This window comes from Hevea brasiliensis, chromosome 1, assembly GCF_030052815.1.
Source record: "Hevea brasiliensis isolate MT/VB/25A 57/8 chromosome 1, ASM3005281v1, whole genome shotgun sequence".
Classification (NCBI taxonomy): domain Eukaryota; kingdom Viridiplantae; phylum Streptophyta; class Magnoliopsida; order Malpighiales; family Euphorbiaceae; genus Hevea; species Hevea brasiliensis.
Genome location: NC_079493.1, coordinates 77,450,106 through 77,478,044, shown reverse-complemented (window position 1 = coordinate 77,478,044; position 27,939 = coordinate 77,450,106). Strand labels below are relative to the sequence as shown.

The 27,939-nt window shown below is 34.3% G+C and overlaps 2 protein-coding genes across 5 annotated transcripts; one reads left to right on the top strand and one right to left on the bottom strand.

Annotated features, from left to right (window-relative positions):
• The first annotated feature begins 713 nt into the window (after positions 1-713).
• LOC110668451 (flocculation protein FLO11) lies at positions 714-4,466 on the top strand. The gene is made up of 3 exons (XM_021829675.2): positions 714-1,165; positions 2,461-2,591; positions 3,403-4,466. Exons 1-3 carry the CDS (start codon positions 851-853, stop codon positions 4,121-4,123), a joined length of 1,167 nt encoding a protein of 388 aa, XP_021685367.2. The 5' UTR covers positions 714-850; the 3' UTR covers positions 4,124-4,466.
• Positions 3,159-26,708, bottom strand: LOC110668450 (ENHANCER OF AG-4 protein 2). 4 transcript variants are annotated; one of them, XM_058145754.1, is made up of 15 exons: positions 26,212-26,707; positions 25,360-25,436; positions 22,453-24,567; positions 21,834-22,350; positions 19,845-19,953; positions 19,594-19,706; positions 19,316-19,503; positions 17,205-17,874; positions 16,604-17,099; positions 15,413-15,499; positions 15,208-15,301; positions 14,476-14,681; positions 5,932-6,037; positions 3,900-4,091; positions 3,159-3,794 (listed from the first exon to the last, which is right to left on the bottom strand). In XM_058145754.1, exons 1-11 carry the CDS (start codon positions 26,320-26,322, stop codon positions 15,231-15,233), a joined length of 4,554 nt encoding a protein of 1,517 aa, XP_058001737.1. In that variant the 5' UTR covers positions 26,323-26,707; the 3' UTR covers positions 3,159-3,794; positions 3,900-4,091; positions 5,932-6,037; positions 14,476-14,681; positions 15,208-15,230. The 4 variants fall into 4 exon arrangements, with proteins under 4 accessions (XP_058001737.1, XP_058001743.1, XP_058001732.1 ...); XM_058145760.1 differs by having other exon boundaries at positions 3,159-4,091; positions 14,476-14,624; positions 26,212-26,708; XM_058145749.1 differs by having other exon boundaries at positions 3,159-4,091.
• Between the last annotated feature and the right edge of the window lie 1,231 nt (positions 26,709-27,939).

The following is a 27,939-nucleotide window of genomic DNA, read 5'->3' as shown; positions in this document are numbered from 1 at the left end:
TATTTTTATGAAAAAAATATTCAATTCTTTATACTGAATTGAAATGCAGATTTAACAACTCATTAATTATATCCTTAGACCAATCATCCAGGTGCGTCAATGTCAAACCATTCAAAATAAGCAAATTGTTTTGTAATTAAAGTTCTGTAAAGATTAAAAAACATTAAAATCCATAAAAATGTACAAATGTAAATAAAATAAACAATGCAAACAAATTAACTCTAGCCATTAACACCATAACCCTCCTAACACACACTCCCCAAAATCAAAGTCTTGACTAGCAAACAAAATTTTAAAGGTTTATTTGGCCATTTAACTTTTGTATATAAATAGATTGATTTGATTTAGAAATTTATTAAATTATTTTTTTTCTAACCGTATTAAATAAGACAATATGCATCCCTGTTATTATAGGATAGACGGACCCAATAAAGAATTAAGGGAGACATGAAAAAAAAAAAAAAAAAAAGTAAGGGAGGCATTGAGGAGTGGCATTTAAAGTTTAATATTGTTACCATAGGCATAGGTGACCATAATGATCAATAATTATATTGAAGCTTGATTTGGTATTCTCATTATAAAGTAAAAAATATTTTCAAAACATATTATTTTAAAATAATTGAAAGTTTGTTTTTAATTAATATATTTAAAATAACATTTAAAAAAAAATAAAAATAATGTCAATAAATGACTTAAAAAAAAGTTGCAATAAGAAGAGGGAGAGCCGATGTGACTCATTTGTGTTTCCCGGAAAAACAGGCAAGGCAAGGGAAGAGCCCAAACAGCGACGCCTCTCTCATCCCACAAAAACCTCAAACTTGCAATTTTCTGATCGAATTATTATGATATTATGCAGATGGAGATGCAAAGGCAAAGGGTCAATGGCAATTGTAAGTATAGTCAATTTTGTAACGATTTTGACAATGGAGAAGGGGAGAAGCTCCTTGATCCACCCACCATCTGCTGCAATGGTGATGCTCATCAACACAATAATAATGATGATAATTCTTTTCTAATCTCATCCACAAATATTTACCCCTTCCCCTTTTCATCTTCGTCAACCTCGACCACAACCACAGCTCCTCCTGGTGGTCTTGGCTTCATTCACCACCCCGTTTCCAGGTTGGATACTCTTGCCGGCGTCGCCATCAAGTATGGTGTTGAGGTATATTGGATTCTCGATTCCCTTTTGCTAATTGCTTATCTTTTATTTGGGTATTTGTGTTTACCTGATACATTTTTACTAAGTGAAATATTTGTTAGCCATTTATTGTGTGTATGAACCTTTTGGTTGTTAGAGTAGATTTGATGCTTGACATTCTAAGAATCCAACATCACCTCAACCCAAAAAAACAAAAAAAGGGAAGAAAAACAATACATAAAATTAAAAGTAAATGCAGATTGGAAATATATCATGTGGGGTGGTTTTTCTACTGGTTTTAATGTCAACTAAATCATAAGAAGATGGAGAACACTATGAAGGAAGATGTAATATGGGTCTCTATCTATGTCAGATTGATGAGAAAAGAACTAGTAGAGAATGGAAATTTATTGGTGGACTTATTCACAATTAACTGTTCTATAAATGCAAGATTTTGCCGCTTGGTTTTGCCTTCCGTGTTTCTTGGATATTTGGATCACATAATTAGCAGATTCAATTAGGATGTACATAATTAATTTCCTGGCCACCTACATTGTCTTGTAGAATATTAAACTATGGTTTTTTATTGCTGGATCCTGGAATTATTTGACGTAGCATGAAGCTCAAATAGAAACACATTCCACACACAAGAGTGAAAAAAATAAAGCTCTCCACTATTTTTATTACTTGAAAAACTCCCTTAAATTACATAGAAATAAGGGTATCTATAGAGTTTTTGGACTCTAAACCTAATAGGAATATAAATCTACTTTATAGGAAATTTAGATAAACTAAAATACAATAAAAAGATATAATCTAAATAGGAAAACTAAATCCTAGATAAAATTGGAAATGAATAAATCCTAAATAGAGTAGAAAAGAATTAATTTCTGCAACTGTGTATAGTCAAAACAGGAAGTCCAAGTGACTTTAGGACTGCTGGACTTCAAAATTAATTCTAAAAACGCAGCTTTACACAATTGGCAGAAAATCACATGTCAAGGGTAGGTGATTTGCCTTTGGTACATGCCTAGGGCATATGTATTATTGTGTTTCAAACTATTGCCCCTGCTGGAACACCTTGTTCTGGCTTCTTTTGGTTCTTCTTGCTGTCCAAGCCCCCCATTATTATTTTACATTTTGGGGTATTAATTATTTAGCTTTTGGGTGTTTGAGCTGGTCTTCTTTTGACATGTTGCAATATGGTTCTCAACTACTTGGTTTTGCTTTTTTATTTCTTTTTTCCCCTGTATTTTTTTTTTCCAATTGGACAGGATAGTGGTTAATGCTGTTTTCTGGTTTCCATGGATGACTTACAGGTTACCGACATTAAAAAAATGAATGGCCTGGTCACAGATCTTCAAATGTTTGCTCTCAAGTCACTCCAGATTCCGCTGCCTGGAAGGCATCCACCCTCTCCTTGCTTATCGAATGGTTCTGATACTTCAAGGTATATTTTAATCCTTTCATACATAAAATGTTGAAATTTGAATTTGAGGTCGCTCTCTAGGAAGTTCATAGAAAAGAGGGAAGTTCTTTGAATTTGAGCAAGTGAGATATCTAGAAACAATTCCCCTGCCCCCCTATTTTCTCTTCTTTTTTTTTTTTTTTTTTTTTTTTTTTGAAAAAAGCCAGCAAGTTTCATTTAAAGTATCAGAGGATAAAAAAGAAAAAACAGATGCAGGACCTCCTCAATCTGCACAATCTCCATTACATAATCAGAACAGGACATGCATCTAGCCAACCCTTGCGCAGGTGTGTTTATTGCCTTCCCGAAGGACAAAAGACCATTTCCAATCCAAGAAAAGAGAGGAAGCTGCATGATACTTGTCCGATGCCACCCCCAAGCTTGTAGGAAGCCGAGCATGAGATAACAGGAGATTAACAATCAGTCTCAGCAACCACTTTGCTGAATCCCAAATTAATTCTCTCCATTTTGGCACTGTTTTTAGGCTTTTTTTTTTTTTTTTTTTTTTGTTGTTGGGGAGGTGTTATTCTTTCAAAATTAAAGCAATACTCACAATTAAGAAGCAGGGAATAGATTAATAATAGAATTTATACTTTGTAGACATATTAGATTATATAGAATCAATAAATGAGGCAATTGTCTTAATATTTGATAGACAGAAAAGGGGGGAAAAAAAAACATTAATTACGTTCTATATCTAACATTGTTTTTTTTTTTTTTTTTTTTTGCCCTATCTTTTTATTAGAATTCAGTCCCAAATATCCATGATTACAATGCTAAACAATTTTTGCAGACACTGTAGTTCTCAGCAGACTTCACCCTGTCTGGATCTCATTGACACTTTCAAATCCTTGAGTCTCAAGTCTTCACAGCGGAAGGTTTCTCCAGCCATGAGTTCTTTGCAAGGTTATTATGGGCTTAAGCCAATAGCAGATCAAAAGATTTCTCAAGGTTCTAAAATGGAAGATGTTCAACACCTTAGACGTTCACCAGCTTCCAATACACCTTTGAGCCATCATAGGAAATCTAGGAGCTTCATTAATGGTTTACAAAATGAGAATGATGAGGTGGCTGATAACCAACTTCTTGAGATGAGGGAATCTGACTCAGAGAAATGGAATGAGAAATTGGTTAGAAGGCGTTCCAGCCAACCTGAAATGCTGATGATGGAGGAGAGCAGTGGGGCTGCAAGTTCAGCAATCACAGGAAAGAGCTTAGCTCTGAGATCCAAGGCAGCTAGTAGAACTGTATTGCCAGTTGATAGGGAAGCAAGTGGTTTAACACCTGTACCTATTGATTCTCTTGCTGCAGGTGGATTTTCTAGTGTAAGGAAGTCATCAAGCACATCAAACTTGCATGATCAGGACAATAGCAGTTCTTCCATCTGGCCAACATCCAAGTGGAGTTTAAAGCCAGATTTACAGGCCCTTTCAGCTGCAGCTATTGGAAGACCATTCTTTGATGGACTGCCAAAACCAATAACTGGTCGAAGAAACAAAGCAGCACTTGATTAGCTACATTCAATTATGTTGAGTATACTCATTGATTATGACACACATTTCTGCAGGTAATTTATAGCTAGTTCTCAAAGGGTAAATAGAAAATAGACCGGGAAAATGTCAAGTAAAATGATAGTTCACCATAGTATGTATTCATATATATTCAATTTGCACCATCTATTGTTTTGTTCTACAGTCAAAACTGCCCAAGACCTTATCCCTTTTTTTCCATCTTTCCCAAAGGAGTAAGCATGTCTTGCGAGCAGTATCATTTTAGATCATTGCCTTTGCACTAGTCAATTTTATCCTGTATCTATGTCCAAATGGTTCATTTAAAAATGGATATGAAATTCACTCATCTTCACTTTTGGGTACATTATTAGCTAATTGATTATTTAATAAGTTGCATTTACAGGGAATTCATATAATGTTATATTTTGATCTTTGGTTATCTGTAGTGCTTGTTTAACAGTTAATTATCTTAAACACCAAATGCGTACAGGCATACTGAAATTATAGACTTAATTTTATCCATTTCAATGAACTGACCATTAAATGAAAGCTCTAAATTTCACAACTCTGATTTTGTTGCAAGTATGAAGCATTAAATTATAGCTTATTTTTATTTGTCAATGTTAGAAATCAACCAAAAAAATTTATATAGTATAAGCACAACGAACTTCCAGGAGTAAAATAAACATTGGATGATTTTGTTAAACCATATAAAATGAACACTATAAAACTCCAATCCTTTCTGCGAAAATCTCCAGCACAATTCTGCATTGAACAATTTTCTTAATACATGAATCATTTCTAGGAATCACAATTTACATAAATCTCATTTGACCACCTCCACATCATCAGCCCTCTTCTACTTAAACATCAAAATAACGATTTTTCTTTTATGCTTCATTTCCATTTGGCACATGTACTTGGTAATTTCTTCTCTACTTTTAGAAAAGAAACCTCTCCTACCTATCAATGGCTTGTCCTTTAAATTCTCTAACAAAAACCCAGAGGAGAACATGTGGGCAGCTCTCCCTTTAAAACTTTAGATGTCAACAGCTTTTCCTTTAGCACACGAACCCAGTGGGACGTGCGAGTCCCATTAAGCATTTCACTTGCACCGATTTTATTATTTTAGTTTATTTTCCATTTCAAATCCTGCAAACCTATTTTCATGCACATATTAAGATTTCTTCACAATTGACAACCCTCCAAACCAATTAATTACAGGGGAAGTATGATTTTGCAAAACATTATGATCAAATATAAATTTTAGGTGATAATTTTATGCAATAAGAATCAATTAGAGCAACCTATCAAATAGCGACATTTTGCAATTCATCATATAACAAGACTGATAGCAAATATTAATTACCATTTGTAGTCAGTAAGAATAATATCTGATGCAAGGTCAAAAGAAAATAGACCCTATACACTTTAAATGGAACTTTGTGTAAATATTATACAAGAAATATTGATTGGTAGCAAATGTAAATCATACCCTGAATGTATTATATCATACAGAATGTAATAATAGTAATCAAGACATTCACAAGGGCTTAATAATTGGTTAACTCATTGCTATAACTTTTCTTTTTTCCATTAAAAAAAGAAGGAAAAAAAAAAAGAACAATTGAAGCATTTTGTAGAACCTTTTCTTTTAGATCTTCTAGCAGAAAAGCTAATTTCTATCTGAAAAGAAAAAAAAGAAAAACAAAATTATGAAGAACATCTGGCTTGAAAATCCATGACAATATTTACCTCAACAACTCAACTCAACTAAGCATTTATCCCAAAAATTTGGGGATAATATTTACCTCAACGTTTTGCAGAAATTGTCTGCCATAGAATCTTATTCTTCAGTGTTTACCATGATGAAACACCACAAACGACAGTAATTTTTGGCTTAATGTTTTGCCCAACCTGTAAAAGCAAAGCTAGCAGTTATAATCTAACTCAAAAACTTGAATTCCCTAGCAATAAATTGATAGTTCATGCAGCAAACATAAAATTTACAGACTTCACATCAAGAAAAAGTTCACTCCCCTGCAACACACACACACACACACACGCACGCACGCACGCACGCAAAGTGGCCAGGGCAAAGCAAGCATTATGGAGGAACCCAGCCATTTCAGGTGGCTTAAGGGTACAAATACAAAATTCAAAAGATTGGGAGGCAGAGTTGCACATCAGTTTTAAAGGCAACTTTTGTTTGAGTTTTGTCCTTCCACAATCACAAGATGGCTTCAATAAATAATAGCTGTCATATTATATCACCAGGAAGCTTTCAGAACATTCCCTCAAGCCTCATTAATCATTATGACTAGGGAGCTTTCAAGAAATCAAGTTGCTCACAAGTAAACTGACTCAGAAAGCTTCAAGCAAAAAGTGATGCACGGTTACTTTCAGTAAACTTCACGATTTCAAGAAAGTAAATTGTACTACTGCCTTACTCTTTACAGTTTAAATAAATTGCGCATGCTTTCTAACATCCAATTTCTCCCTAAAAAAAACCATCCAGCTCTGAAATAGATGCAAGAATCTCAGAATTTCAATTTTGAACGTACTTGAAATTGCTACCAAGAGCTACTAATCCTATTAAATGACATTTAAAAGAACAACTAAACCTTAATCCAAACTAGCAGTAGTATGCTATATGTATCTTTTTTCACCATTCAGCTTTATATGAGACCAGTTTTGCATCAATATTTAAGAATTATAGATCTTTTGAAACTATTCCCTTCACGTCATTTTAGATCTCCCTGAAAACTAGAAAATAGAATTTTATATTCACATGTGCCAATTTTCCAAATAAAAAACTGAAAAACTAGTTTTTCAAAATTTAACTAAGATTTGGAAAACAGCAGTAAATTGTTTTCCACAATTTTCCTTTATAACAAAGTTATGCTTCCCAAATGGAAAACAATGACTTTTTTATAACCAAAATTATACTATTAACTTTTTTATAACTAAAATGAATAAATATTTAGAAAAAATATTTATCTACAATGATTAAAATTAATCATATTATTATAAAATAAATGAATAACACATTAAAAAAATTAAAATAAAATATATTTTTTTTTCAATTATGAAAAATACAAATAATTTTTTTTCGAATCAGAAAATCAATTTCTATTATTTCCAGGTGAATAAGTTTACTGTGTTTTCCCTTGTTTTCTATAGAAAATAAAACATGAAGTTTTCTTAGAAAATGGAAAATCGACGACAGAAAATTACTACCCACAATAAACAGGACCCAAGAGTTTTCAAACATAATCACAAGGAACAATTGAACCAGCACCTAGATTTCACATATAGAACAAAGTAAAAATTCCTCAGCTGCACTTGAAGAAGCTCATCTCCTGAATTTTTACACCAATTGGGGGTTATCAGTGTGCAAAAAACCTAGAACAGCTGCTGTGACCAGCTACAAATAGACACTCATTCTCTGGCAATTAAACTCTGTACTGTTTTGTAGTAAAAGGATTTGCAACTGCATAATTTTTGTCCGAAGCTGCTAGCTAAAAATAGACAACAAATCCTCAATTGAAGTCAAAATATCTAAAATTGCTTATGTTGGAAAGGAGTGCCCATCCAGTTAAATTCAAAAACATTAAAGCAGTATAATTCCCTAAAAACAACATAGTTTAATTGCCCCAAAGAAAGAAGGTGGACTCCTCTTACAATTTCATGCACCAAAGGTAGACCTTAAGCCCAGGAAAAGAACACAGAATAACATGCAAAAAAAAGAGTATGGCAATTTCTTGCATCCAATAATTATCAATTTCATTAAGGTTGAGCAATTTATATAATAATTTCATTGAGAATACGAGAATATGTATTTAAATATAGCCTTTCCCCACAGGTGAAAAGGGATAGGCAGGTATGGATAAAGTATTAGGATTAAAGCTTTACAACTTCTGCAGTTTGAACGAAAACAAAATGCGAATATGATAGAAATTAAACATGTAAAAGATCTTTTTCCATCAAAATGGAAAAAGGAAACATAAAACTAAAACACTTTCTGAAGCAAAAAGCTAAGAATTACTCTGCAGAAAACCATGCACATCAATGTTAACATGATTAATAGCCACTTAACATATCCAGCCTAACATGAACAAAATGGTTATATATTTAATTGCCTTTATTTCAAACTTTTTTTTGGAAAAAAAAAATTCCATTTTTTGAAATTTATCCTTTACATATTTTAAAAAATATATGATATAACAATTAAACTTTATAAATGGTAATTTGTTTGTTATGTTGATGACCAACATCAAAAAAGTGCCAATTTCCATATTGGCATTGGCATGTCAATTCATGACATAATCATCTCATACAGTCATACTTCAAATATCATGTTTTGTTCACATTTAATATCCAACAGCACCACCCTGGAGGAGGATAAGAGAGAACATTGGAGATAGAACATGCTAAAATGATTCCATATTTGCCAAAGAAATACGTCCAAGAACTCCAAATAAACCACACAACAAGAAATCATAGAAACTTTCCTGCCCAGGGTAGCTGCAACATATATATATATTGGTATAATTCCTTGCATCTGCTCCAACTACACATCATTAGTATTAATATTACCAATCAATCAATCAATCAACTAATTAGTTAAAAATAAATGCTCACTCAAAAAGAATTTTCCAGCAGAACTTATTTTAAAACATAAAAGCTGTTGCCCTTCTTACATCACAAAATTTACACCTGAAATGCATTTGAAACAGTACTTAACCACAGTACCATCAGAGTACTAGCCATATCAGTAAAAAAAAAAATCAAATACACAAGTAAATATACTGATCAAACAAAGCAACGGCGTTGATGTCCACTTTATAATTATGATTAGAAAAGACAAGGTTACTATATCCAGCCAAATGAACAAAAAAAAAATGTAGGTGAGTTGCTGAGAACTCCTCATTGTTTGGCCTTCGCTAGTTTAGAGACTCTAAATGCCATTCCTTTGGCCATTTTATGGATAATATGACAAAATGAATTCTAAGATTTTATGAGAATAACCTACGCTCTCCAAATAAAGATAAAGAGAGGTGGCTCCAAAGTTTTCATTTTTGGTTGACAGGAGACTTCCATTTTGAAAGTAATACTTCTACAAATCTTTGCATACAGTAATTTTTAACTTGTACTGAAAGTAGTATAACCCAGGACACTCATTGATGCCTTGGTTAGTACAGTATAAAGAAAGAAGCAAAGGAGGAGCAAGAAGAAGAAAGGATTTCAAAAAACAAAGTTATTCAACAAAAACCAAAAAAAAAAGTATTGCAGAATAAAATATTCCATGGCTTTCACAGGAAAACAGTAGCTCCAGTTTTGTAGACGAAACGTTTCCTTGAAAGAACACAAATTGAAAGAATAAAACCAATCTGAAGAAAGGGGGAAATGTGTATCATTGTTACCAGGACCATTTGAACTACAATCCAGAATTCCAGATTGCATGATCCTATTAATGCTCCATTTGCACATTGGTTGTCTGAAAAATCAATGATCTTAAATCTTCTTTCACTAGTTACAAAATGCTTATAGCGACATCAAGTAGTTTAACTCAAAACTCTTGAAGAAAAGAATCATATTTATAAAACAAAGAAAATATTGTCTCCTTAATTGGCCCAAAAGTAGCATGAATGTAAAATTTTAGTTAGCTAACAGCTAGTCCTGTAATCCAAAATGTATATTTTCCACATATAACCCATATACATTGAGGAAAGTCACTATTTAATCATTGCATTTTAATAAAACTAACTATTTAGTCCATCTAGTTTGAAAAATACACTATTTAATCCCCTTATTTTTTAGTATATAAACTATTTAGCTCACGCCATTATTTTAAAGCAACTTTTTGTTAGTCACAAAAGAAAGAAAAGTTGTATTATTCATATTACAGGGACGGAATAGTTGATGGATTTAAAATTATGACTAAATAGTTGTATTATTAAAATTATAGGAACTGAATAGTTGAGTTAGGGAAAAAATTTGCTTTAAAATAACGGTAGGCATTATTGTTAGTATCTTACAATTCAATATGATTCGATTCCCCGTCCCAACAGTTTGAATCTATAGGGTGAATTTCAAATATAACTGAATCTTGATCGTATCTTACGATTTGACAATGAATTAGGTGAATCTATATGAATCTACCAATTCAGTCAATTCTTTTCTTAAAGGGTTGTTAGACCCTATAGCTTCAAAATTTAATATTTCGCTTCATTTTCTAATATGAAAAGTGCATATAAAATCTTTCATTGGCTATTTTTCTTCCACTAGCATTCTTTTTCCTCTCCCTCTTTTGTTTTTATTTTTGTTAATATACTTATCTAATTATAGTCATCAAATTATGACATTTTATATTAATATATTTTGACATTTTAATTTAATTTGCTATCATTTTTTATTATTTAATTATTTATTCAAATTTAAATGCGAATATCAGCACATGTACAATAATAATCATTGTCTACAATTCAAAATTCATAATTTATAACATAAAACAGCATAACACAATAAGAATATATTGTTCTATTATAAAGCATCCTTCTCATTAGCAAAATTATAATTCTATATTTATTAAAATATGCCATTGTGATATTTTTTTTTTACTTAATTTTTAGAACATATATCATTTTTAATTAATTTTGAGAATTTTTATCAACACATGCAATTCGATTCAATTCTCGATTCACAAAATGAATATTTCAATTTTCGATTTGACAGCTATGATGACAATGACTAAATAGTTCACGGACTAAAAAATAAGAGAACTACATAGTGTATTTTGCAAAATAGAGGGACTAAGTAATTGTTTTCTTTAAAATGCAAAGATTAAATAGCAATTTTCCCAATATATTATTAATACAAGGCATACAAGCCAGGTTATTTTACAATTACATATCTCAATCTATGTAGTCACCCAAAATTGAGTTAGCTGCACAAGTATGAATTTTTTAAGTTCTAGTTGGCCAAAGGAAGGTGTTGGTAATATTTACACCAAATGAAAAAAAAAAAAAAAAAAAAAAAAAAAAAAAATACTTTGAACAACTTTTCAATTTTAGCCAATTCTTTTAATATTATTAATTTATACCTAAAACTTTCATATTATTGGAAATAGTTGAGTTGGCCAACTGACACAAATAATTCAAATCCTCATGCAAATTATCAATTTTAGCCAATCTTTTTAATTTTATCAATTCACAACTCAAATTTCCACATTCCTCTCAACATTAGCAACCAATTAGACTTAAATCAATAAAAATATATATATTATTTTATTGTTAAATATTGCTAGGATCACTTCACAACTAATGCCTAAATCTTCAAATGCATTCAATGAATAGCATGCCCAAAGTGAACAATTAATCCAGACAGTGTTCTTCCCTAAGTTCCATAAATGAGTTTGGAATATGCAATATGGTACAAAAATCCAAAGCCTGAACATTGAACAACTCAAAGACTCACTAAAGATTAGGTGGGCAACTGATTTGCACAAACAAATGCAGGTAACTACAATCAATGACAAATTGAACCTATGAAGACATTAATGCAATTTTAATGTGTCTTCATACAATGTAGGTTGCACTCTAGGTTATACAAACCCAACAGAGAAGATGAGAATAGAGAATATTCAACTCTAAAAATATCGTTAAAATCTGAAAGGAAACTGGGTAAAGAATTTGAAGTGTGAGAAACAGAGAACAAAAACCATCTACTTATTAGCCACCCATAGTTCTTGCCCAACAGAGACCAAAAACTGGACCCTAAATTCCAAAGCAAAACCAAAGCATTTGAGAAACAAGTAGCTAAACTAGGCTATTGCTCAACCGTTATCAGCATTGACTAGAGTTTTATAGACTGGAACTGAATAATTTCAAAGCAAACCACTAGTCTGCAGAACATTTAGTAAGAGAAGAAAGAGATCAAGGAAAGCCATGATATGAGACAACTTAATAGAAGGAAAATCCCTAAACCAGAAAAGGATCTTAGATACGAAGAAAGCAATCTGGCTCATGGATAAATTTGTTTTGCCAAAATTGTTCCATTGCAGCGACACTGATATGAATTGTTAAAAACCACGAGTTGCTGAGGTTGAACCATGCAAGCAATAGGCCCCTTAAGTAGAACTCACCCTTGAAAACCAGCTTGCAAATGGAGGGTACCTAAAAACTTATTAACCTCTCACCAAGGTTGTTCCTTAGCAATATGGAATCATAATAATACCCCATGCTTAGAGTGGTGGCCCATTCCTAGGAGGCCTATTTCTCACATTGTTCAACCATAGCAACTTGTGGTGCTCAACAATTTATATCAAACACAGAAGCCAAGAAATTGTAAAATCCAAGTATTTGTCCTCACTTACCAAGTAATAAAAGAAATTAACAAAATTGTACACTTATATTTTGCTATTCAATTATGTAAATCCACCTGCAAACTTTATTAACGATAAAAGTATGGCATAATGGCGAGTGCCAGAGGTGAACTCATATGGCCTTACTTTTATCCAACGAATTCTAACAAACTAAAACTACTAAGGGTTAGCAGTTTTCGATTTGAACTGAAAAACTAAACCAAAATAGAGTGATCGATTCAGTTTTTTGATACTATTGGTTCAGTTCAGTTATATGTTTTTGAGATTTTCGATTTTCAATACGATTCGTTTTTTTGCGTTTATAAACGACCAAACCGAAACACAGGAAACAAATGGATTATGTAGCTGATCATTACATTGGAGCTCAAAATAAACAAATGCATCATTGTAGCAGGGCATCGAATAAAAAAAATCTAGAAATTCTCTCCTCTCTTCTCTCACTTTCTTTACCCTTCTCATAGTTCACTCTGTTACTCCTTCCCTTTCTTCAAATTCTTCTCCCCTTCCCTCTATTTTCTTATTAACCAATCAGACCTTAACTGAGCTTGAGCTTAGTGAGTTGAGGTCCCTGCATAATGGATCGAAGTAAAATCCTCAAGGATACTAGAGGATAATTGTGGCAGATGCTGACGACAATTATTCCCAAAGAGAACAAGTGTTGCAGAAATCCAATGCCCATCATGCGAAAGAGTTGCTTCTAGCAACCCACATCAGAAAACCCAGTCATTGAATTTGAATCCTTCCCCCCTTGGAGTCATCACCATCATCATTGACTTCCAATCAATTTGATGGGGGACCAAGAAAACTTGCACAGCTTATTGGAGTGACTTAAAAGAAATCGAAGCACAAGTTTACAGAAACTGTTAATGATGTCAGGAATATGAGAAGTTTGTTGATAGAAGTTTTCAGTTTCCATCCGCATAACATCTCGTTCTCACAGGTAATTTGAACAATACTTGATAAATTTTTGAAGACCAAATGAAATTTAGGCAAAGATAAATCACTTGTTACACACACAAACACTAATTATTGAGCTCCAATTCTCAGCTCCAAATGCACATTTAGGTGAAGAAAAGATCAGTCATTTGTTTTCATTAAAAATTAATTAATGCTCAACTCCAACGTAATGCTCAGTCAAATTCGGTTTTCAATACCTGAACCAAATCGAACCGTTGTTTGTCGGCTAGGTTTAGTTCGGTTACTCTTCAATGATCAATTTAGTTCGATCATAATAATTTGGGACTACCGGTTTACAGTTATTTCAGTTTAGCCTGGTCCGGAACCAAATTGACTGAATGCTTAAGCCTAGGAACTACAAAATACAAATAAAAGCATCCCCGCTATCCCATTAAATTTCTTTTGCTAATTGAACCCAACCATTAGCTTAAAGGTTTAGTGCCTCAAGTCTAGCACTTGAGTTCAAAGAAGTCCTGGGATCAAATCCTAAGCATAGCAACTACCTCATGGACAAGAAGAGTTATTGTCTAACTAAACCAAGTGGGATGCAGTCTAGGGAGGAGGATGACTAACCCCATCATGTAGCCAATCCCAATGGGCTCTTGATGGACCAAAAAAAAAATCTTTTGCCAACTTCTAAAAGTACTAAAGGAAATCCGTGTCACCTTGAAAAGGAACTTGAATGCAATATTGACCACAACAGCGAGAGCTAATCTCTCTCTCTCTCTCTTAAAAAAAGTTAAAAATACAACAAGAAGAAGTAGGCCTAGCAAAGAAAATTCATAAACAAATTGCTTTGCAAGGTATATGAGCCATAATGCTGCATCGATTCGATGCCCCCACAGACTAATGGGGAACACTATATCAGGGGAAAAAAAATCATGATATGCCAATACAGTCTTGAAAGGATCCATAAATTAACCATGCTCAAATCTGCCACTTGAAACAAGTTTTTTGCTTATATGATAAAATTCAAGTGTAATTACAGGAGTTGAGAAACAGATGTACTAACCAAGTCAGAAACATGGGCCTATGCTCAGAAGAAAATGTTCCCGGGATACATTTGTCAGGAAATATTACATTTTACAGTCCTGCCAAGAGCTTCCACATGGTCTAAAGACTACCTTCAAATGCCAGTTGTATCTTGTCCAGAAGCAGAACCTTCATTTTAAATTGTATTATGAAGTGAATTCACAACAATGTTTTCCCACCACAGCACTGACAAAATCCACATTCAGATTGATCACCATCAGACAGACATTACACACACACACAACTAGAAAGAGATGGAGACTTGTGCTTAGATTTAGAATACCACATGGAAGGGAAGTGCTACTTGGGTAATGAAGTAGAAATAATTTCCATTAAATTATCAATCTAAAACATTTTAGAATATCAGTTAAATGACTTTTTTAAAAGATTATTATAAAAAAAAAAAAGCGCCATCACCTTAGTGGCATGAAGTTTAATTCATTGCTCCTTAAGTATCATTTTCTGCCTATACAGTAAAATCATACTTTGATGGTGCCCACATGTTATGACAATTGATGTTGCACTATAAGGTACTTTATTTAAAAAAATTTACACATTAGGTCAAGTTCATCAGAAAATATGAAAAAATAAAGACATCCAATCTTGGAAGTCACATTCTTAAAATGGCAATGGAACATGCATCTAAAAAGGAATAATAATTTTTTCAGAATTGCATTAAGAACAAAAGAATTTAAAAGTCATGAAACCATACTTGAGGAAGCTTTTGACTTGTTCTTAAGCAGGTCTCCAGCAATTAAGGGCCGGCATGTCTGGTCTACACGGCAACATGTGTGGAACACCATGACCTAAGAAATACAGAAATGAAATCGACTCTTTTGGTCATATTAGAGCCCAACCAGATAATACATAAGCCACAGCTTAACCAAACAAGGCAGATAATTACGGCACAAGTTCACCTGGTATTGGAGCTGCAGCTGGTAAATTGTTGGGCTGAAAACCAATATTGTTAGCCGGTGGCCCTTCAAGGGGTGGCCGAAAGTAACCTGCCATGGAAATTTTGGATAGCATCATTCAACTGTATAAAAATAATAAGAAAAGAAATTATATTAAGAAAGCAAAAAATTACAACTTGGAGAATAAGGCATCCTCCTAAAGAAGACAGTAAATGGAAAATAAACGATTAATGAAGTGCCATCCGATCAGTCTCAATAGAACAGAAGCAAAAGTACATATCAACCAGATACATTACTTGCAAAATAAACTTTCAAGTATTCAAATTGCAAGATGTAGATATACATGATCAAGTACAAATAAACGAGACCACACAGTTAAATTTGCATATAAAGCACATGCAAATGCACAGACATTAAACTGGAAAAAGCTATCCAATTTTTTTTCTTTTTTTTTCCCTTTTAGCATGAAAGTTTAGGTCCCAAGCTTTGAGAGAAGTCATAAATTACCAGAATTGGTCCACAAAAACCTCACTTTTCACCCTTACGCTTCCAGACTCATCCAAATGATGAACCTTTAAGCATGATTTTTAAAGGCTGATATCCTCATATCAGAAAGGTTTCATTAAAGTAATCTCCAATATAGGAAGCAGTTCCTCCTTGTGACCTCTATAAATAATGTCTATAAAGAAAACTTCTAGAAACCTAGTACAACACCCTTCTAAGAATGAAATAACAATATACATACATATCATTAATACCATGCAAGCTGAACCATGACATGTCAACCAAATAAAAAAGATAAAAACTCATAAACAGCATAGCATAAATGTTTAGTAAATGGAGTTCATCCAAGCAATAGATTATTAGCAATGACATCATACATGTTTCTGTAACATTTTTATAAACAAATATCAGAATGTTCATCACATTAGGCACCTACATTGACCACTTCAAAATACAAAAAGTCATCATTTAACAGATCAGCCAGCAGTTCAAAAAATGATAGCATCATACGAGAAACTGATAAATTGCAATCAATGTCTATCCCATACCAGAAAAAACAATATCTGACATTCAATCAGTAGACATTAGATAAATATAATAAAGATATTATGATGCTCAGTTTGTACCTGGAACAAGATTATTTTCCAAGTCAATGTTTACACAGATCAACACAGGCTAGAAGGTGCATACCTTCCTGCCCAAAAGAAGGGCCAGCATGTGTAGGGGTTCTTCCGCTCATCCATGTGCCATGCTGATTATCTGTGTTAAATTCACTTGAAGGCATTCTCCAAAGTTCATCACTAACAAATCGCCTTCGTCCATCAGGATGAGAAGGCATAGTGTACGGACGAGGATATGAATGCTGAGGATGTTGCTGAATAGCAGGCTTTGCAAAAGAAAATTGACCAGATGCAGTTTGTGGCAGGGTTGGATGCAAAGGTCTTTGTGTGAAAGGTGCACTTCCTGGTTGAAAATGTGGGCTTTGTTGAGAAGCTTGGGGATTTAAATACAGGTCATTATGTCCATATTCCAATTGCCTTGAAGGAATATATCCTAAAGATTCTCTAGAACTGCAAACTGCTGCAGAAGTGAAGGAAGGAGACTTCTGGGGAAACCATTCACTTTTTACACCGGCATCCATAAGATTCCCATGAATATTTCCAGACATTTGAGCAAGTTGATTACCCTGCAAATAGGAGAGAGGTCATAATAAACACAATAGCATGATTCTAGAAGAGGGAAGAGGTGACAAAAGAATTGAAAAGAGACAAAAAAGCGCAAGAAGTCATACACTGGATGTACTGCAATTACAATATTCTTGAGGGACAGCTGGTGGATACACCAATTGTGGTGAGGACTGCAATGATGACACAGAAGGTAGAATTGATTGAGATACCAATGAAGGTTGAGATGGTGCTAATGGTTGAGGTACCAATGTTTGTGAAGGGCCTGAAGGTGGTACAGGAAGAGGTGGCTGTGATGGAAGAGGTGGTGGAGGTGGAGGTGGTGGTGGTGATGTCGGCGGTGGAGGTGGGGGTGGTGGCGGGGGTGAGGGAGGAAAAGGTGGCGGTGGGGGAGGAGAATCAGGAGGCAATGGTGGAGAACCCACTGGTAGAGAAGGAAGCTCAACAGATTTGGTGACTAGAGTCTCCAGAACTCCATCTGAGCAATGCTGTGGTGCATCCATTTCAGAAGAACTTGTGAACAATGGTCTTTCAACCTTTTGGTGTCCAGACACATCTTCCATTTCAAGTTCACCGTCCACATCTTCTAAGATGCAATGACGCCTGTCATTTGAAGTAATAATACAAATTTCTGACTCTCCTAAAGTACAGGTGGGTTCTGCTATTGATGACACATCAACACCTTTCTTCAATGAATTACCGGGAAGATCATCTTCCTCCTCTTCATCTTCAAATACATTAGACGATAAAAAGCCAGGCAACTGAAATGTAGCATTGCTGGTACAACAGCCCAAAAAAAAAAAATCAGAAAGCCAAACCACTACAACTATGGCACAATAAACATTGAGGGAAAGAATGTGGATGATTTCAGATATCATATAAAACAAATCAGTTACAGAAAATATGCAAGTGATGAAAATAGCATGTTGTACAGGACCAGAAAACTATGCAAAAATTTTGCATAGTTAATATTAATACAAATTCAAACATTGATAAAATCAGAGTTAAACAAACAGTACAAAACATAAAGGTATCTCCACTCTAGGTAGAGGAAATTATTTACCTGCAACCCTAGCGAAGTGTTTCCCTGACTGCACTTTGAAAGTGTATTATTAGCAATGAATATAGCGTGCACAAATTTTACATAACTAATATTTATTCATTTTCAAACATTGTCAACAAACAGTACAAAACATACAGGTACTTGCGTAAAATCAAATTCATATAGAGAAAATTATACACTTGTAGACCTAAGGCAGTGTTCCCTGACTGTACTTTGACAAATTGCAATTTTTCCTATTAACGGTGTATTACTGTAAGGGATTCTCAGCTAAATGTTTAAGTCAGTAATTTGAAAGCAAATGAATTTCACGTTAGGGATTGTTTAGTACTTTTAGGTAACAACATAGTCAATTTTTTTTTCATTGTGAAATCACAAAATACAGGCTTTTTTTTTTTTTTTTTTTTGTAATTTGCATAGATACGGTAACAGCACAATATCTGAAGGCCAAAATATCCAAGTTACACTAGAACAAAGCAAAATTTTCCCTTAAAAATATAGAGGAAGAAGATGACAGAACCAAAAATAAAATAAAAGAGAATCCACTAACAGATATCACCTTAAAAATGCCACGAAGAGACTGGCTTAAAATCCAAGGAAATATCCATCCAATATTCCAATCCCAGTGACATCTAACATGGTAATGCCAAAGAATTGTTTCCATTACCTACCCAGTCTTACATTTGAATATTTATGCTACAAGGTGTGCTACCTACCACCAAGCTTTGGACCTTGCCCTAGTGCAGAGGCGTACCTACCACCAAGCTAAGCCCTGCTGTTTGCTTTCACTTTCAATAATGGCCACCTCATCTCCTAAAAATAAGTGCAGATGAACGCAGGCATCATAGGATTTTGAGTACTTCTTCTGTCCTCATGCTCTCAAGATGTGAACAGTTGTGAATGCAGATAGATACGATTTAATTTTGAAAGCATCAACATGTACAAATATTTTTTTTTTTATTTATGCTTCTATATATATATGTATCCTAACATTCCAAGAAAAAAAAAATGAGGCAACAACCACTATCATACCTATGTTAGCATTCCGGATAACACCAAAAAGCTCATTAAGGGAGAAGGCACCATTTAAAGTGAAGAAGTGCCATTACAAGATTATAAAGACTTAATGTTAAAATAACAAAATTAAAAGAAACAGACCTGCCATATTCATCTACAAGCATGCCTTCCATTTCTCTTATGGGATCATCTACAGCTCGCTCAGCTCGAGATGGGCGTCTAAGGGAAAATCCAGCAGAAGAATCATCATTTGAAACTCCAATATCATCCATATATTGCCTCAAAACAGATTCAGGTATAATTTTCCTCTCAAGCCACAATCGTAAAACCTGGTGAAAGTAATGGATCTTATTTCACAATAAAGGGGGAAAAAATATCTGAAGGGTTTCCTATGGATGCATGAAGGTAAGAAACTTTGCCTTGAGACACTGACGACGGTTTTCTCGAGCACCAGTTCCTGCAGGAGCAGCAGCACCCAGAAGTCGGGGTAATGCTGCTTGAACTGTTGGAACATATGAAGCTCCAGCAATCCCTGTACACGTATTACAATGGAGCACAAAGGTTAAATCAAACACTGATGACCCTCTTCCATCAGCTTTTATATCAAAAGCCATGGATTAATTATGAGATGTAAAATTGGATAGAATCATCATAGACAGGAGAAAGCAACCTTTATGATTATGTGAACACTGAGTGATTGAATCAACAAGAAAAAAGAGGTCCACTTTACGATGGAAACTGGCCTCAGTTTCCAATTTCCGGATTAGAAGTTCCACAACCTGCACAATCATTTTGCATAAGTTCAAGTCTCTCTGAAGACACAACTATCACCATAGTGGTCAGAGCCTGCATATTTCCTTATGTATACTTATTCCCTTCATAGATTATCATGCTAAACTAGAACATTGATTGAAGGTAAGATTGCACACCCTTTATTCTTACACTGTCCATAATTAATGCCACACATAAATATAAACAAATCAATTTCACAATTTAGCATCCACAATAGCTCAATTATTGTAATAAGCCCAAACAAATTACAGCACCAAAAACTATGTACACAGATTTGACCAGCAAGGATCCACCAGGGAGTGCAATAACATCAATTACAGTATGTTTCAGTTACCAGCAATTTCAAAATGTACCACAGCTGATTTAAACAAAACCCTAACACAGAGTTTGACAACATCATAAGCTCTAGAAAATGAGAAGTGGAATTTCATGTACTTACTTTCACTCCCATAAACAAAATAAAAAATAAAAAGAAAAACAAAGGAAAAAAAAAATAAAATTAGGCTTAAGCTTCTATCCATCTGGCACTTGAGGCATCCAAGAGTCCTAAACCATAACTGTACACAAACCATCTACCATGATCACCAAATATATCTGGGGAAAAAAAGACTGCTAGTCCCAAACCCCTGGCATAAAGGCATTATTTTTTTGTGCCACAAAACAAGAAGATCACATGCCAGATTTGAGTGATAACTTAAAAGACAAGAGCACAATTAACTACAACCATCCAGATTCCAAACACCAGCATAGATCATAATGCGAATATTTGCCTCTCTGTCTGTACTTGAAGAGAATAGGATCCATCATAAGAAACAATCAAAAGAATAATTAAAATGTGCATTGGGTCTGTTTAGCATTAATGTTAAAGCTGCTGTTGAGAAAAGCAATTCTTTAAATATGTTAGAGGTTATTCAAATTTTCGTTTAAAATTAAATTTGACATGTTCTAGTCATACAAATCCAAAATAACTAGAAAACTTTTTTCAACAGTGTTTAAAATGGTGCAAAAAACACTCTTTTGGCCTCTCAACTTCAACACCAAATGGAGCCTTAGTGTCAGAAGGATGATCCACCAACCAAAGAGCCTTATGAATACAACCAGTTTACTAGAGGCTGGGATCTACAAATGCTCCTTCAACCAATTTGCTGCTAATTTAAGTATGTTCTAATTTTGGCTCTCAAAATTAGCACAATCAACTTCGTATGTCAATTATGTAATAATTTTTTAAATATATATACATATATACACACGCTTAGGTGGTTAACTAACCAACCAGCCTTTTAATTAACAGAATCATCACAGAGTTGAGTTTAAGTTAAAAAGGGAGCTCCATTGCAAAGAACCTTAGCAGCTGGCTGCTTCCTTTTTCCAGATCAACATATAGTCAAGCCATAGAATTTATGCACAAAAATCGCTAAAAAATTTTATAAATGATCCTCACAAAGAACCTAATTTTTGTTGAAAAATTCACTAGTAATTATATTTTTATAAAATACTATAAAATTACTACCTTCTCAGCATCACTATTCTCACTCAACGTTATCCTAAAATATTCATCTGACAGTTGGAAAAATTAATAAAAATATTCCCTAATCCCCGTATCCAAGATGGATCAGCAGAAAACAGATAACCAGCAAAGCAATAAATTCATAATTATTGAAAAGCTTGCAATGGAAAGATTTATCCAACTAATTAATAAGTTCTTTTAAATGAATCGGCACAAGGGGAATCAAGTACTCAAGCTTGCAACCTCCTCAGTTAGACTATCACTTGGCTATAGCAGACGATCCACAGTAAAAATAAATAAATTTCTTTTGCATGACTTGGATCAATGAATGGCATAATATAAATAATGTATTCAACTTACCTCATTTGCAATCCCATACTTGGCACAGTCAATGGCAAGCCGTGTTGCACGGCCAATACTTTCTTTTGTCCTTGATAAAGTCTCTATCATCCCCTCAAAAGCATCACGAGCTACAGCAGCCTCAGTTCCACCACTTAGAGAGTCTCCGACAGCCCTGTGGCTAGAACTAACTCTTTGCTCCTCAAATTCTTCAGTATCCACTTGGTTGCATGATGCTGATTGATGACCATGAGTAGATGGAGAAACTACACGATGTTGAAAACCCTGTAGATCAGTCTGTAACACAATGCTGCTGCTAGATAAAAAAGGTTGAACTGGTGAGTGACTGGGACTTCTTCCCTGAGGATCATTGATGGATATAAAAGAAGAATAAGGGTTTCCAAGAGAGAAATGTTGTGAGTGAGCTTCTCTCCTCTTTGCTTGAGCAGCTGCTATAAGGTGCTTCATGGACATAACAGAATCTGGAGTCTTGGAATCAACCAATGAACTGCCTCTATCTTCTGTAACCCCTTCTTGTCTGCAATTAGGCAAAAGCATAAAATATAAATTGACAAAATAAATATCAAGCACATGATAGAATCACAACAATACAAGCATTTCACCAGGCAAAGAATTATACTCTGTTGATGGTTCTGTTAAAACAGCAGGGTCACCCATCTGTCCTTTTGGAGTATTTTTGTGTCTTTCTCCAGACATACCTGGTCTATTTCTTTGACTCCCCACATGATTCTGAGAAGTATTCAAACTATCAGAAACCAGACCCAAAACCTTACCAGACCCAGACTGGACTTTCTTCAGAGTACCGCCATTGGAAGCTTTAACTAAAGGTTTTGAGGCCTTAGGCTGTTCAAGAGGTGGTCTGGTCACAGGAAGTGGATGAGGAGACTTCTTGGGGGAACTCAACATTAATTTGACATCCTTAGATAATAACTGCTCAGCTGCTAATTTCCCAGGACTAACAAAGTCCTGTGTGTCAGGCCTCTTCACACTTTTCGGTCGGCAAGGTGAAAGAGATTCATCACGCAATTGTGAAGATAATTCCTTTGAACTATTATGCTCAAATCTGGTGGAATCCTCAACACTTTGCTGAACATTAATAGAGCTTCTATGCTGATAATTAACAGTACTCCCAATATGAGAGTCCGTTCTTGTAGAAGTACCAAAAACAGCTGAAGGCGCTCTAACACTTTTGGTGGATCCACCATGAATTGGAGTTTTGGGATCTTCCTCTTCATCGTCATCATCATAAAGGCAAACAGCTCTCCGTCTTTTGGGCAGTTGATTAACCGGAACTCTAGCATTATTAGAAGAGTCCTTCTTCAGTTCTACAGAAACTTTTTCAGTCTTATCATTGGAATTGAGGAAAGCCGAGTCAGACATTGCCTCCATTGCCCGCCTATGACGTTTTGATACAGGCAGCACCGCTTCATCACTGGAAACATCAGGTTTACCTTTTCCTGTTTGAGCAGGAATATCAGAATTAGCTTTACCCATTTGAACAGATGCATCAGATTTAACTTTGCTAGCTGGTGTAGGAGCATCAGCTTTAGTTTTACACATTTGTATGGAGACATCAGATTTAACCTTCCTTGTTCGGGAAGAAATATCAGATTTATTTTTTGCCACCTGAGCAGAACCATCAGATTTTGTTATTCCTGTTTGGGCTCTTAAAGCCAAGAGGATTTCTCTTTTCTCATGTGATTTGGACTGAGTAACTGCATTAGAGCTTGGAGAAACATGCTTCATGTTTTTTGTGATAGATTCCTTAGCAGTAGCATCCCCCAGAACTAAACACTTAGGCTTTTTTGCACTATGTAAAGTTTCACTTGTTTTTCCAAGCCCAGATTGGGCCCTTTTTTTCTTGTCAGAGATCTCACCAACGCAATTTGAAACATTTTCATGCATACTATCAGGCACCATCAAACTATTTTTTCCTTTTTGCAGTTCTTTTGCTTTTTGTCCAGTTGTGATTTCAGAATCTGATTTAGAAGCATCAGTAGAAAACCCCCTTATGGTGCCACCAGAAGTATTTTTTTCTTGTGCTCCATCTTTCAATTTTTTACCATTATCAGGGAGGCCACAGGCGGCAGATCCACTGCTTTTATGCCCCTCAATAGCACCTTCAGGTTTCCTCTTTGTTTCAGTAGCCATACTCTTAGACTGATGACCATTCATCCATGCACCCTCAGCGTTCCCAGGGTTCTTTGTGCAACTAATGTTTTCATGTACATCACCAGATTCTTCAAGCATTACATAAGAATGATTATCCAAACATGATGTAGATAATTTTAACTCTGGTTGTTCATCATTGGATATTTTAATTTTCTTCTCAGAAGACATTACCAGGGATGAATTATCATTCACATCAGATGAAATAGAAGTCTTTATATCTTCATATTCAGTTTGGCCTTGTCTGTGAGAACAATGCTTCAACTTAGAACGAAAATCACCTTCCTCATCCCACGTTTCTCTTTTGGGTTCACTTGTACCCATGCCATCATTTAATTCAAGTATCTCATCTGCTATCCCATCAACAGATGCAGCCTCACAGCCAAGTGCTGATCTATCAATACCTAGTAAACTGCTCGACTTTTCCTTCTGTAACCCTTGAAACGCTGAAGAGATTTCCTTCACAGCTTGGGCAAAATACTTACTTTTACCTTGACATCGAGCTGACAATTTATTCATTAATTCACTTGTAAATACCTGAATATCACCAGGCGCAACAAAAGCTCTGGACGAGAAAAAAAAAATAAAACAATGGAATGAAATAAGATAAAACACAAGTTAACATAAACCTAATCAATTATGAATGGAGTATCTAGCCCTTAATAAAGTACTATATGAAGGCAGATCAAAATAGTACATTTTCCCCTCACCCTAGCTGGTAAATGCTTTGACTTACTCTTTTTTCTTTTCCCTTTTGCAAGTGCATGTTTAAAATATAATAACATCTCTAATCTATATATATTTTACTTAATTTTATCTTTTTTAAAAAAAATATACATAGCAAAAAAATCATTAAGAAAATAAATTAGAACTAATTTCTTAAATAGTTAACAAAAAAAAAAAACCAACTTTGTTCAACTACGTGCAAACAAAATTTATTGTGGCCTTCATGAACTTTACTTCAAAATGGTAGTTCACATCCCTACCCATCTAGGGAAGAGGGAAAACATACGAAAAATAAAATAGAACCCTAAATCTAGCCTACTAATGTAATGCCACTATTATATATATAATGTGCCCATGAAGTGCATATGTACAATCTAGTGCAAACTTTTGAAACAAAACACTGGCAACAACCAACTACATATAGGAACTCAATTATGGAGCTAAAACGTCAATATAACTATATAAACTAAGAAAAAAAAAACCACCAATTACAATAACAAACAAACATATATGACCTACTAAACCAACTAAAAGTCAGCAAGATAGTCCTATTACAAGAATTCACCATGCACAAACAAATTAGTTAATTTAAAAAAAAAAAAAAAAAAAAAAAAAAAAAAAAAAAACTTACATTTCCTCAGTTCCAAAAAACTGGACAAAATATTTCTTAGGGTCAGGGGCTCGCTCCCAATCTTCAGGGCGGCTTATCTGAAAATAAAAAGTAAATAAATAAACAACATCAGGCTCAAAAACTAGCCAGGTTGACATAAAACCTCAACAGTTCATCAACATAAGCCAAATGGTCAACTGAAGAAAAAAGCTTTGTTCCAAGTTCACATCAGTAAGCTTTTCATTGAACTAAAACCCATTAAACGTAACAATAACTAATCATTTTGCTTGACTATTAAACTGATGTATAATGGGGAAGAAGAAAAACTAAGAAGGAAAAAAAAAGAGACAGAACAGAAATGAAGAAAGAGATAGAGAGGCCTCACTATCTAATGAAAAAGAGATAGATAATCACCACAGATAAACACAACATGAGACCACATAACATTACCCAAATCCTCAACAGACAAGTACGCTAAATAGTATATTTAAAAAAAAAAAGGAACGAAAATCATTCAAAATTTAACATCAAAACAAAGGATCCCACAAATAGCAAGAGAAACTATCAATGTATTAGTGTACTCACCAGAGTGCATCTTGAAAACGATAATTCCAACATAAACAGTACTTTTTTAAGCAAAATAATGCATAGAACTAAAATTTAAACAAACAAGAATAAAAATCCCTCAGACAAGTACACAGGGCAGTGCAAAAGTCGGTAATAAGCAAATTTGCAATCAAACTATGCAACAGAAGTCTCAAAATTAATTCATGAATTGATAAGCAAACAGAAAATAAAAAGTCGTTGTCTAGACGAAGCAGGTAACCAATTGATCGAGATTCAAACGGACACGTAAAAATCAAAATGAAATACCTTAGCAGGCCAAGCAGGGAAGCCCTTGACTTTAGCAAGAACGAGATCGCCCAAACTCAATTGACTCTTCGCCTTCACCTTGTTCGCTCCTTTTTTACGCCCCGGAGCCATAGGCGTTACTGTTGTTGTTGTTGCTGTTGTTGATTACACAAGCACGCAAAAAGAGAAAGAGCTAGAGATAGAAATAGAGAGAGACCCTAAAACTCAAGAAGTAGAATAGGTGCCAATACAATCAAATAGAAAAATCATTAAAAGAACGACTCAAATAAGCCTCGCCGGAGGATTCGCCGGAGGTGAATGGCCGGTTAGGGTTCCGGCGACGGGGTAGGATAGAAAGCACAAGAGGTTTGCATTGAGAATTGTAGGCGACGAGGACGTAGGGAGATCGCAGGCTTCAGCCTTTTCGGCAAGAATATAAAGGCAGTGGGTCGAGGTAGAGAGGGCTAGAGAGAATAGATTTTTGTGAGATGAGGCCTTCGGACGACGGGCGTAGGGAAGCATTGGCTGGGGCTTTTAGTAATTTTTTAGAGATCTTAAAAAGTAGAACTCATATTGTCGGCGTTCTTGCAAAGCTTCTGTCGTTTTTGCTGAAATTATTATTTAGCCTTTATATTATAACAAAATTAATGGTTAATGATTTAGTTTAGGCTATAACCAGTTGATTTAAACCAACCAAACCGGCAGACTGACTCATTTCCATCTGATATCTTTGGATTTATTTATAGAGTCAGGTCACTTCAAAATATCTCCTTTGTTTGTTGATTCGATGAATTATCCACAATTCCTATACTTCCGCAGAAACCACACCGATTTGCTCTTTTCTACATCATATCACACCAATGGTTCCTCCATATAAAAATCTCAAACTCACTGCCTCTCTCTACGAAATACCTATAAGATTTCTTCTCAGTTTCCGCATCTCGTTGTTGTATCAGCTTCCCTATTATCATACACAATTTCTTCCTTGCTCATAGCTCCATTATTGCATTATCTCCAACTTGGGTATGGATATTATGTTTGTTTGGATATGAATAATGGATATATCTTTATGGAGAATTGATAAATTTGTTGCTGATACTCTTTTATGAAATTATTTATAATATTATGTTAATCCCATTAATTTGAAATGGAGAATTGATAAATCTTTCAAAATATACTGAAAGATATGTTGTTTGTATTATGAATTTGTAATATGTGTTGTTTACTGAAATGAACACTTAGTTTTAGTTTTAAATCATGCATGGTTGATTTACTGAAATATATATTGTTCATAATATATGTTTATTGAAAGGAACACTTATTTAATTTAAATTTGCACCAATTTACTACAATATGTGTTGTTTAGTCTTCTCACCGATGTTTTCTAGACATGCAACTAAATTTAATTAGTTGCTTTCCCGTTATGATATGTGCTTTCAAAAATCTAAGCAGATGAGGCTACTTAGAAATTTGCAGAAGTGAATTCAATCGACTTGGTTATACTCCATATTATCTTTACCTTCATCTTCCTTTATATTTGTCTTTAGTTTTGAAACCTGCAAAGCCTACACATTTATGATAGTGAAAAGTTCAATGATGAAAAGTTTGAAAGACTTCAAGGATGCTGAACGTATTTTGAAAAAATGAAATGAGATGCTCTAAACATTAAAAATAAAAATGAAAAAAAAAATACAAAAGAAAATAATAAAATAATTTAGAGTGCACAATAGGCCTTTAAGTAGGGTATAT

Coding starts and splice junctions, on each gene's coding strand:
- LOC110668451 (XM_021829675.2), top strand. CDS start 851: ATGCAGATGGAGATGCAAAGGCAAAGGGTCAATGGCAATTGTAAGTAT. Junction 1,166..2,460: donor CCATCAAGTATGGTGTTGAG/GTATATTGGATT, acceptor GATGACTTACAG/GTTACCGACATTAAAAAAAT. Junction 2,592..3,402: donor AATGGTTCTGATACTTCAAG/GTATATTTTAAT, acceptor CAATTTTTGCAG/ACACTGTAGTTCTCAGCAGA.
- LOC110668450 (XM_058145760.1), bottom strand. CDS start 26,322: ATGGCTCCGGGGCGTAAAAAAGGAGCGAACAAGGTGAAGGCGAAGAGT. Junction 17,875..19,315: donor CTTGTAGATGAATATGGCAG/GTCTGTTTCTTT, acceptor CTGTTGTACCAG/CAATGCTACATTTCAGTTGC. Junction 15,500..16,603: donor CCCTTCTTTTGGGCAGGAAG/GTATGCACCTTC, acceptor TTTCCATGGCAG/GTTACTTTCGGCCACCCCTT.